The 12,037-nt window shown below is 41.4% G+C and overlaps 1 protein-coding gene across 5 annotated transcripts in view; it reads left to right on the forward strand.

The window, feature by feature from the left end:
- The window catches only part of mpp7a (MAGUK p55 scaffold protein 7a), an 82,559-nt gene that overhangs the window by 37,893 nt on the left and 32,629 nt on the right, over window positions 1-12,037 (forward strand). For 3 of the 5 annotated variants that reach the window (XM_032550738.1, XM_032550737.1, XM_032550740.1), the window contains exons 3-5: window positions 1,274-1,395; window positions 6,004-6,081; window positions 8,841-8,921. In XM_032550738.1, coding sequence (XP_032406629.1) covers window positions 1,274-1,395; window positions 6,004-6,081; window positions 8,841-8,921 — 281 coding nt within the window. The remainder of the gene's footprint in view (window positions 1-1,273; window positions 1,396-6,003; window positions 6,082-8,840; window positions 8,922-12,037) is intronic. The other 2 variants (XM_032550739.1, XM_032550741.1) reach the window with 1 other exon arrangement.

Below are 12,037 nucleotides of genomic sequence, written 5' to 3' on the forward strand. Positions count from 1 at the left end.
TCTCGCCGCCACCAATGCACTCTGTTCGGTTTCACCTCTGTAAGATTTTTTATTTTTTTTTATTTTTATGGGATTGTGGAAAAATGTCTGCAAAAAGTCAGAAGAGCAACAGCGATCATTTATCCCTAACACTTTCCAAAACACAGAAGCACACATCCACTTCAGTCCAAATATGAGTGTTTACATGCAAGGAAAAATTTGCGGCTGTAAAGTACAAAGACCATCTGTTTAATGGAAAAAGTCTTGGAATGGATGTTTCACCCGATCCTAAAAGCAACCGAATCCAGAAGATGACTGGTGTTGGAGTTTTATTTGTTTCTGTGGGGGGTGGAAAAAAAAAGAGATTGTCGGGGCAACAAATGGAAGAGAAATGCTGGATGAACCTTTTAAGGTGGCATTAACAGGTGACATTCCAAGTCTATGTGCTTCACAAAACATGTTAATTACATTCTTGCACAAAATCATTCTTAGATAATGAGATTTTAGTCTGCTCAGTTCTTTTTTCCTTTCAGAATGAGTTGCTTTAGGGCCTCTTGTCACTTTAAATCCAAATAAGGTGCTGCTGGCCACGCCTCCTCAACTCGATGTTTACACTCACACATGAAAATGGCAGCAAATAGATGTGCAATTATACATCGGTACATTTTTGAAAAGCAGAAGTGGAGCCTCCTGCACAAGAATGCAGCAAGTGGTTTCTGGATGGCAAGTCAACAACAAAACACAGCAGTTTCGTCAGCAGGAAAACCAGCTGACGAAACCTGCTGGTGCTCATGTTGGATTGCTAGGTGAGGGGCGGTGCCTGCCGATTTGTGATGTTACATTCAGCGAGTTTCTGAAACGTCTAATTTTTCAGACACCAAAAAACACGAACTTATTGCCAAAAAATGGTTGGGTTTTTTTCTTTTTCAAGTGCTTGTGCTGTTTTTAGAAGCAATAAAAACCTAAATGGAAGTACAAAAATGTGCAACATGCGAGTTTTGCATAAAGGGCCCCCTTTAACTGCTGACTTTTGCTTTTCTTGACGCGTGTTTGAGTGCTTTGGTTGTAATGTCAGCTACTTGTGCTTCATTTGGTTAAAAAGACATCACAGGTCCTTTCTAAATGTAGTCACATGCCTACATTGTCGTTTGATGGGGTGCACATATTCATGAGTGTACATAATATTCATCCTTTTAAAAAATACGTCTGTTGTGTATTATCAACCTGCAGGTATTCGCATGTGTCAGTGATTGTTACCTCTCGTTGTGCTGACGGGTTCTTTTTTCCTTCTCTGCAGGTCTGTATGCGCTGCTGGCAGCCCTGCCATCCCAGCTGCAGCCCCATGTCAGCCGTCCAGAGGACAACACCTTCCTGCAGGACATGTTTGGGGAGAGAGGTCTGCACTCACTGGTGAAGGTACAGATCTCCTTCAGAGTTGTACTTCTATTTGGGTTTTTTAAGACTGACACCCAGGTTCATCTTAATAGAACTTCAGCAGAGAGGTTTCATTGTTGTTTATGAGCAATTATGTCAAAGTTTAGGGAAGACTTAATATTTATAGCTATGACTCATTGTCTTACTTGCCTAGTTCTTTCCAAAATACTGTATGTTACCTTCTGGTCAGTACCTGACTGATAGTTGCACGGTATTTTATTGTCTCTTGTTGTTGGCATCGAAGTTAAAATAGAGATGGTTCGGAACCAACGTTCAGGAGATCCTGGCTAATGTCAGCAGCGCACCATTAAAAAACCCGTAACCTTCCTCTTACGCTCCACGACCAAACCTCCACAGGTTCAAGCTGTTATTAGTCAAGGCAGCAACTGGGATAGTTTGCAAAACTGAACGCTGCAGAGAAAACACACACATCCTGTTAATCTGACAGATTTCCCATCATGGAAACGCTCAGGTCTCACCTGGTTCAGAAAGGCTCCTCAGGTTCTGCTGCTTCTGTCTGGAGGTGAAAAACCAAAGGAGGTGATGGAGATGGAGAGAGGACAGCTTTCAGTCCCTGATGAGGACGTGTCTCTGGTCTCTGACCCCCGTCATGCTGCTGGAGACTCTATCAGAGCTTGGGGATCAGATGATTTCATCCAAATGAATCACTTCTCCTTGTTCTCCAGATTTTTCATCAGTTCAGGAACAGAACCGACAGGAAATGGGAGCTCTGCTGTGGAGAGCTAACTAGCATAACTAAACCAACACTAGCTATGTTAGCTAGTATATCTGATCAACATAGCCCCTCTCAATGAAAGCAGGTCGCTGAAGGAAACGTTTTATAAATTTCGCCTCACTCATTGTTCTGTTGCCAAGTTCTCACTCCAGAAAAATCCACAGAAAATCTACAGCAGTGTTCAGTTTCCACCTGCCTCAGGTGGAACTCTCTCCTCTGACCAAGTTTCTGTCAGCAGCCTTTAGGCGGCCTCTGAGATCCCTCATTTTGTGGTCAGTCAGCTTGCCATAAATCCCTCTCCTGTTAGCTGCTAATAGGCTTGGCTCCTGCTTCGTACTTCCTTTGCATCATTGATGTGGCCTCTCCAGTTTGTTCTTCACAAAGTGCTGCAGACCTTTAATGATGGCTCACCTTGCTGCTGGGGATTCATGGACCCAAGTGGAAAGTTGAGACGGGTTTCAGTGAATGAGCTCATTTCCAGTCTGTAGCTGTTGGGTACCAGGCAGACCACTCGCCTCCCAGATTTGACTCACCCTATGATATTCATCTCTGGAAACTCTGGAAGCCAAACAGCCAGACCGTTTTCCCATTATGAACTTAATAAATGATTTAATCCTGTTTTCTACTGTCATGTACAATGAAGAAAATTTATTTTGATTTTGCTGAAACCCTCTAAGTTTTTAAAGTGTACAAGCAGGAACCTGCATACAGCCTATTTTCCACCTAAATGCCTACAAAGTGCATATCCTGCTTTGCTCACAGGAGAGTCCACAGATAGTTTAAAAAGCCTCTGAGGTGTTTGACTTTTGACCTGAAGCAGCCCTCAGCAGCACTCTGAGGTATTTTGATAAAATAAAGATGGATGTTCAGCTTCTGTTCCTTGTTGGAACCAATCCATCCCTCCCCCGTATTCCAGTTTTTTTTTTTTTTTTCAGACCACAGGTTGTTTTTGGAACTATTCTGTTTGTTTAGTTTTTATTCCACAGATTTTTGATCAGCCAGCAGAAGCAGCGTTGCCTCACTGTGTAGACAGAACGTGTTCTGCTCAAAGTTTAAAAGCCATGAATGCGTCATGGACAGAAGCTTGGAAAGCCTCCTGAACAGTAAATAAAGTGTTTGCTCACAGAGGAGAAATTCCTCAGTAAGTGGAGGTGGAGGAGCAGCAAGTAGCTCAGCAGATGTTCCTGGGTCTGTGGTATGTTGGAGCGCTGAACACACTGGCAGCCTCACTCGCTCCTTTCACCAGGTTTCCTCCAGAGACGATGAGGAGGAGGACTGATGAAGGAAGCGGAGCCGCTCCTGCTGCAGCAGAAGAAGAGATAGAAGAGTCTTAGCGCAGGTTGGAGAACCAGAGGGTTAATCAGCAGCTACAGAAGAGCTCTGCAGATCTGACTAGCTCAGTAAAATGAAAACTGCAGCAGTCGCCCTTCAGCAGCAGCATTTAATAGAACCTCTTCCTGCCCTTGTCTCTGCTTTACTGTAAATTCTTCACATCACAGGTCCATCTCTGTCTGCTGCAAAACAATGGAATATAACAGTGCATTCACACCAGCCCTGTTTAGTCTGCTTTAATTGAACCCTCGTCCGTTTGTCTAGAACGTCTGGTTTGTTTGGGGAGATGTGAATGCTCAATCAAATTCTGATGTGGACCAAAAAGTGAACTCTGGTCCGCCTAAATACCTCAGCCTTAGTTCGATTGAAGTGAACTCTACTCTGCTCCAAAAGTAGGAAGCAGACTACAGCACAGGGCATTCTGGGTAAATAAAACCAAAACAAGCAGGAGAGTCTAGTGCTAGCTAGAAATGTCTCGTGGTCTTTTGCCAAAGACGAAAGAAAAATCCTACAGCTGCTAAAATCTGACGCCACTTCCTTTGTCTTTATATTTTGTGAAGACAGAAGTTGCACTTTGTGTCTTCTTTAGAGGTTTTTGTGTAGTTTCCTTCAGTGGTTCTTGGTGTAGCGCCACCACAGGCAAGGAGGTGAACAGGCTTTACCACAGCAGCTGAAAATGGAGTAAATGTTGCAATTTTGGTCCCCAATTGTAAAGAGTCAGGTGTGAAAACACTCTAGATTTTACTGTTTAAATGAGTGACAGTGAATCTTGCACTTTTATCACAATATTTTTAGAGATTCATCTGCTTTTGTGTGTTTTGTGAATCTGCTGCTGCAGACATGGAGCTCAGAGGCCCTTCTATGTCTCCATGGAGCTTTCTGTATTTTCAGCTGGAGGTTCCATGTCTGAAACCAGTCCATATTCTGGGCAGAGTGGGGATTTGGGGAGTTGCTGCTGGGGCTGGAAACTGGTCCCAGTCTGTTCTGTGATGAGAGCCCACAGCGACCTGCAGGCTGTCATTATAATGGCTTCAGTGTTGCTTCTAAGTCAGAATGCCAGAGCCATACAGCTTAGAACCACTCCGTATGTAGGATGATGTGTGATGTGCTGCTCCAAAATTCAACTTTGGACTGATGCAGGTGTTTCTGAGAGGACTATAATCAATGTTTACACACAGTTGAATGTGTTCGCCTCTAACTTTCCATTTCAGTAACCCCTCAGAGAAACAGCTTTGTCTCTCAACATTAAACAGCTACAGTCCTGAAAGGTGATATGGAAAAAATGAGCCTGTTTACTGTGGAAATGATTAGAATGCCTCTGTGGCCAATGAGCTTATAATGTGCTGTTGGAAAACCGGTTAATTTGTAAAGTGGATGCATGGGTTGTAAAAATCGACTATTGGAAAAGCATTTTGTTTGTCTGGACTATAAAAACAACAGAAGTTTAATTTAATTCTTAGTGCTCAAATCAGAAAGTGAGAGAATCACAACGAGCTACTAAAATAAAGCGTAACTCAATTAACATAAGGAAAAAACTGCAAGGACAGATAATTGATAACCTATTTCTAATTATATGAAAACATCTTCACCTAATCTGACTTGTAATTGATTTAAGGACAAAGTGGGAGGAAAGAGTTTGAAATTCTTTCTTCCACATTCGTTCCAGATGCAAGACAGAATTTTTCCACCTCATGTCAGATTGGTAACATCACATAGTCTGTGGATTTCTGCATAAATTTGCTCAAAAATCAGTTTTAAAACTTAAAATTTTCGTCTTTTCTGCTCCTGTTTGCGAGTTCACTGCATATCAGATTTCTGCAGATCGAACCATTTGGTCATCTCACCCACTGTATTTGAATAATTCTTTGCTATTTTTTTTATTTAAGAAAAAGTCAGGCAGATAAGCAAACCGAACATTGATCATTTAAGTTACTGAATTGTAAAAACAAACCCTATTTTTACTTAAATATAAACTGGTGGAATCTGATGCAATGTGGAACCTTTTAAACAAATGTTCTATTTGTTTACAATGTTTATTTCTCTTGTCAGTCACATCATTTAAACAGAATCGCTACTGTTTAAATAGAAAAATTTGCTTTCTGAATGGAAAATTGTGATCCTAAAAGTCGGAATTAAGTGGAATCGCTCGGCAGTGAAAGATTTGCATTTCCAATCAGGTCTCAGCTTAAGATTCATGTTTGGGAGATATGACTCTTGGCTAAAATGAAGGTGGAATACATGTCTACACAAGACCCCAGAAAACGCGACACAGTCATAATTAATAATCAAAGCTACAACGCAAGTCAGAGCTTTATCGGTCAGGAATAAAAATAAAAAACCCCCCACAAATTCAAGCTATATTAGCATCAGACCTCAAGGTGTGAAATAACCATGAACATTGATTTTCAGACTTCAAATGGAGATGATCATGTGTCTGAATTGAGGAGAAAGTGTTCGAAGAATCTCCGCTCTCAGACGATTCTTCCCAAAGTTTGACATGCTTGTTTTTTTTGTTTTTGTAGATCCATGAACGGCTGCAGCATTACGAGGAGAGCAAGCCGGCTCCAGTCCTGGGCAGCGCCACGATCCTGGCCCAAGAAGTAAGCTACTTCAGTTCCTCTTCGCACCCGTTTCACATGGTGATGTCTGCTGGATGGAAGGAAACACAAATGTACAATGTTTCCATGCCAAAACCAGGAAACCAACATTTTGAAAAAAAAAAAAAAAAAAAAACTCAGAGTGTGAATCATAAGCCCCGTTTTTTCTTTTGCCAAGTCTCCCTCCTTCCCAATTACATATTTTTTTCAGCTGAACTACAGACGGTTACCTTTGTGCTTCCTTGTAAATGCCCTGCAAAGCGTCTCTCTGGGATTACTGGATATCAGGCTGGAGCCCAGAGACGGTGAATCAAAGCGTCTCTCAGCCCGCCACAGACCCAGGTCTCCTGTCGGCTCAAACACGGCGTGCTTTTTTTAAACAAAACGGATCGTTTTTCATCCGTCACGCCGCTCCGAATGAGCTCTGCTGAAGCTGTGGCCGAGGACGAAAGAGAACGCAGAGAGATCCACGGTTTGATTCATCTCAGGCTCTGGTTTCAGCTAACAGGAGCCTGAATTTACTGGATAACACAAAGCGACACTTTAACCCGGCCTGGCTGCTCCGAGTTAATTTCTGATCCAGATACAATACAGTATGATTGAAGAGATCCTGTCAAAGGTTTAATAAACTAACATCTACTTTAAGTAGATGTTAGGTGGGCTGTACTCTGGTCATTTCATCACTGGATGTTCTGCTGGTTCTCTCAGTTGAATTCAATTTATTTATATGGCACCACTTCACAAGCAAGGAATGTTACAGACACAACTAAATTTAATAATTCAAACTGAATCAAAGTCAAAAACTTACATTCCAAGTTGATTCTAGATTTAATTGCGATCATTTCTGGGACAGTTTATCGTCCAGCAGAACTTGTTACCGTGACAGACCTAGTTACGAGACTCATTGACGCTGACATAATCTTTCAGCTGCATGCCGCAGGTTTCTATGAGACAAAATCAAATCTGTTCCCCACAAGTCTTTGAAGAAAGACCCGACGTTCAGTGAGCCACATTTAGCTGCTCTGCTTTTTGTCCAGTTGAAGTGTTATTTATTTTCAGCGGATTCTGGTCTATTTCTTTTAGGTTGGTTTTTTAAATCTGTTTAATTAGGACAAGACGTTGTCCCGTTGGGGTAATGCCTGGGTAGCATTACAGAAGCTGCAGCTCTACTTCCTGATCTGAACCCTGGCTCGTATCCTTGCTCCCTTACAGAAACCTCTGGTCAGCCTCACAAAGCTTTTATTGCCTTTCCTGTTGTTGCAGCAAAATCCACTGGGTGTCCTCAGTGACCTGATCTGTAGCCTACAGTCAACGGAAGTTAGAGATAAGGCTCATTATTTATTGACTTTGTGAAAATGTAATCTAATTAAACTAACTTTTGCTTTTGCCTTTGTTGAAAACAGCACCTGTTTTCTGTTGATCATCCAGTCTGCTCTTTTATTGTTCCCCAGGTTTTCCTCATTCTTCAGCTTTTTTTTTCCTTCTTAGCATCAGTTTGTTGAAGCAGGACTGACTCAGACCTGACTCTGATCTCTGCTGCTTTTTATTAATCCAGTGTTTTCCCTTCAGGGAACGGAAACTGGTGGATATAATGACGATGTTTCCCCTCGTGTTTTCTCCCCCAACGCTCCAACCTCTGCTGCCTTGCTCCTGCAGCCGTCACTCAGAAATATTTTCTCCTTCATCTTACTGAGCTTTACGTCTGAAGCTTGAATTTTCTGTCCTCCTGCTTGATGACGACACAGACAGAGAGATGATCCATGTGCCTCTTGGTGCATTAGGTGCTAAACTTATCATCCCCATGGCAGAGAGAAACTTCTACTGGTCTTTTATTTCCTCTGGAAGGATTTAAAATCAACTCATTCTAGTGAAACTACAACTAATTGTATAAACTTTTCACAAAAAATATGGGTTCTTTGCATACATTTCTTTTATGTCTTGAAACAAACGCATATAAACTTTAGTATAGCAAATTGAGGTTTAATTTTAAATCTCTTCCACTGTCTGAATTGAAGGCCATCACTAAACATGTGCCAGGACTTCATCTGTATCAGCTTTCCTTTGGACTTGGCTTTCATCAGCTAATCTCCACACCTCCTCATGTTCCTGCTGCTCTGAAATCTTCCTGTAGTTCCAGAATCTTCCTGCTGCCGGGAGATCGTCCTGCAGATCTCACCCTGAGCTCCTGCTTCCTCACTACAAAAGCATCCAACTGAAATATGTCATGGCTTTGGCTTGGAACTCAACGTAAAAAATTGTGTTTATTTATCTTTTATTCAGAACTGTTCTAGAATTAGTGCCTAAACAGTGTAACAAAAATCATTAAGCTAGAAAAGAAGTTGACCTGATTGGTTGCTGATTTGGGTGGTTTTTGTAACCACATTAAGTTCTTCATCACGAGGAATCCCAGCTTCTCACTGTGTTGTATTGTTGTTGTTTTTTCTGAGTTCAGGACCACGGACAGCGCCTGAGAGCTGATTACATCTGTGAACCCCGCTGTGATGACAGCAGACAGAGATATTATTCATAAAGCGTTCACAGAATGCTCAGTTTCCCATGAAACCTTTTTTCATAACCAGTTGTAAATCTTCCAATTAAAATCACTTTATTTCAAGTTTCACCTGCTTGTAAGATGTTTGAACCTGAACTCAAATTACAGCAAATCAAGGAAATAAATCTGTGATGTTGCTGTTTACTGTATCATATGTGGATATTGTCTTAAAGCTTATTTGAGTCACCATTCTGTGTCTATTCTCTTTTAGCTTTCTAAGCAACTCGAACTAAAGTCTGAAAATGGAGACATAAAAGAACTCACCAAGCTACTGGAAAACCCCCATGTGAAGGTAAGAACCACTCCTGCCCTTTTTTGTTGGAATTGAATAGACTGAAATAATAAATCCTTCAATAAATGATTAAATTGTTATAAAAATTGGCAAAAAAAGATGAGCAGCTTTGTATTTGTGTCTTTTCTGTTTTTGCGTCATCAACACTAATGCGAACCCCAAGCGGCTCCAAGGCTTTTCTCGTTTTTCTTCTTGGCTGCAGCCGCTGACCTCATTAACCAGACGCAGATGGCTACAAAATAAATGTCCACACTTTTTACTTTTTAATCCTGAACTGGGGGCCGTCCATCAAATCCTCCAGGTGTCTCAGCCAGACAGAGCCGGCTTCACCCTGGAGGATCAGGCTTCTCATCACGTTGTCCTCAGGATTATTTGGCTCCAGCCAGAAACAACACTTCACTCTGAAGTTCCTTCCCAGCAGATCAGACACACACCCTCCCCCCCACACACACACAGCGCACATCGACAGTCAGTCAGTGTGTATGTCAGACTGTAGGGGTGTGAACAGATCAGTCATCTCCAAAGATTCAGGCTCAGAAGTAGATTTTTAAAGTCTGCAGTGCTGAGAGGAATTCAGTTGTTTTGATAAATTCCGAACGGAAAACTGACAGTTTCTCAGAATGTATCCCTACCTCTCCTACAGTTCTACACAGAGAGATGGTGGTGAGCTGCTTTGTCTGAGACAATCCCAAAGAGAAAAGGGCTGACAGATGACAAATGACAACGGCTGAGGTCAATCCATCACAGCATAAAGCTGGTAAAAGCTGTAACTGATGAGGTGAAAAAAGGTGGATGAGGCCGAGGGTCGGCTTAACACACCCCGCACAGTGAAAATAACAGTTTAAAAGATTGTGTTTCCATGGCTTCCATCCATGTTTTCATCACTCTTTTTGAAGAATATTCTCATGTTTCCTCAAAGCTCATCGAAGTTCTGCAATTTAGTTTTCTGTAGATCTGTGTGCTTCATATCAATATCTCCCCCAGACTGTTTAATGAAAATAAAAATAAATCTAAAATTTTTATCCTTCAATTAAATACATTTTGCAACATTTTCAGCCAGGCTTTATTACTTCTGCAAATGGAAATCTCATCAATCCACAAGAATAAAGTTCTTTCATTTTTCACGGTAACAGGAAGTAAAACGTCATCAGGACCACACTTGCTCTTAATCTCAGTAGTAGTGGATATTTCAGCATTATATTTTACTACTGTGATGCATTATGCATTTATATAATGAATCAATTTAATATTTCTTCCCAGTGGAACAATCACCATGACAGATTTAAAAAGATGAGTTTAATTTATTTCTCGGTGCTATGATTTTATTTTTCAGTCTGATGGAAAGAGTTCACCCAAAACCATGAGGAAATCACCATTACTTGTTTTAATTAATGTTTTACATTTATTAGTAAAACTTAATAGATATTTAAACTATATACTGTTTATAGATTAAAAAATTACAACCCAACTCTAACAACAAAAATAAGACAAGCAACCAATCAGCTTGAGAATAATGACATACTCGGTATGTCTTCTGGAAGAAACATTTATAGAAAGACTTGGTGGTGGAATGAGGAAGTACAAATATGGGTACAGAGAAGGAGAGCAGCTAAGAAGACGTGGGACAGTGTGAGGACTGACGAGAGTGACCAAGAGTAAAGGGAGATAACAGCGTAAAGTGAAGGTAGAGGTAGCTAAGGCCAAACAAAGTACATACACTGACTTGTATAAAAAGCTGTAGCAAAAATTAGTAAGGATGAAGTAAGGAAGGCATTGAAAAGGATGAAGAGTGGAAAGGCAGTTGGTCCAGATGATATACCTGTGGAGGTACGGAAGAGTCTAGGAGAGCCAGCAGTAGAGGTTTTGACAAGGCTGTTCAATGGGATCCTAGAGAGTGAGAGGATGCCTGAGGAATGGAGGAGAAGTGTGCTAGTGCCAATTTTCAAGAACAAGGGAGATGTCCAAAATTGTGGCAACTACTGTAGTATAAAGTTGATGAGTCATTCAATGAAGTTATGGGAAAGAATTGTTGAAGCCAGACTCAGGTCAGAAGTGGACAGCTGTGAGCAGCAGTATGGGCTTATGCCAAGAACATGTTCTACAGATGGAATCTTTGCATTGCGGATGTTTTTAGAAAAGTGCAAAGAATGTCAGAGGGAGCTGCATTATGTTTTTGTAGATCTGGAGAAAGTATATGACAGGATTCCAAGAGAGGCGCTGCGGTACTGCATGAGGAAGTCTGGAGTAACAGAGAAATGTTAAAGTGGTGAAGGAGATGTATGATAGCTGTAAGACTGTGGTGAGGTGTGCTGTAGGAGTCACAGAGGAGATCAAGGTAGAAGTGGAACTTCACCAAGGATTGGCTCTGAGCCCTTTGCTCTGTGCTGTGATGATGGACAGGTTGACAGATGAGGTTAAATAGGAATCTCCATGGACTATGATGTTTGCAGATGACATTGTGATCTTTGGTGAGAGCAGAGAAGAGGTGGAGGAAAATCTTGAGAGATGGAGGTTTGCCCTGGAAAGGAGAGGAATGAAGGTTAGTTGTAGCAAGACAGAATACATATGTGTGAACAAGAGAGACCCAAGTGGAGACATGAGGTAACAGGGAGCAGCAATACAGAAAGTGAAAGATTGTAAGAACTTAGGGTCAACAGTCCAGAATAACGGCTAGTGTGGAAAGAAAGTGAAGAAACGTCTCCAAGTAGGGTGGAGCGGGTGGAGAAAAGTGTCAGGTGTGATAAAAGCGTATCAGCAAGAATGAAAGGAAAGGTGTACAAGACAGCAATGCTGTTTCGTTTAGAGACAGTGGCAATGATGAAGAGGCAGAGCAGGAGGTACCAGAGATGAAGATGTTGAGGTTCTTTTTGGGAGTGACAAGGATGGATACAATCAAAAATTAATACATCAGAGGAACAGCTGATGTCAGATGTATTGGAGATAAAGTCAAAGAAGCCAGATTGAGATGGTTTGGATATGTTCAGAGAAAAGACCCTGAATACATCGGTAGAAGGATGCTGAGGATGGAACTGCAAGAGACCTAGAGGAAGACAAAAGAGGAGATTTATGGATGGGGTGAAAGAGGACATAAAGGTAGTTGGTGTGAGAGAAGAAGA

The sequence above is a fragment of the Xiphophorus hellerii genome, chromosome 21, assembly GCF_003331165.1.
Source record: "Xiphophorus hellerii strain 12219 chromosome 21, Xiphophorus_hellerii-4.1, whole genome shotgun sequence".
Classification (NCBI taxonomy): Eukaryota; Metazoa; Chordata; class Actinopteri; order Cyprinodontiformes; family Poeciliidae; genus Xiphophorus; species Xiphophorus hellerii.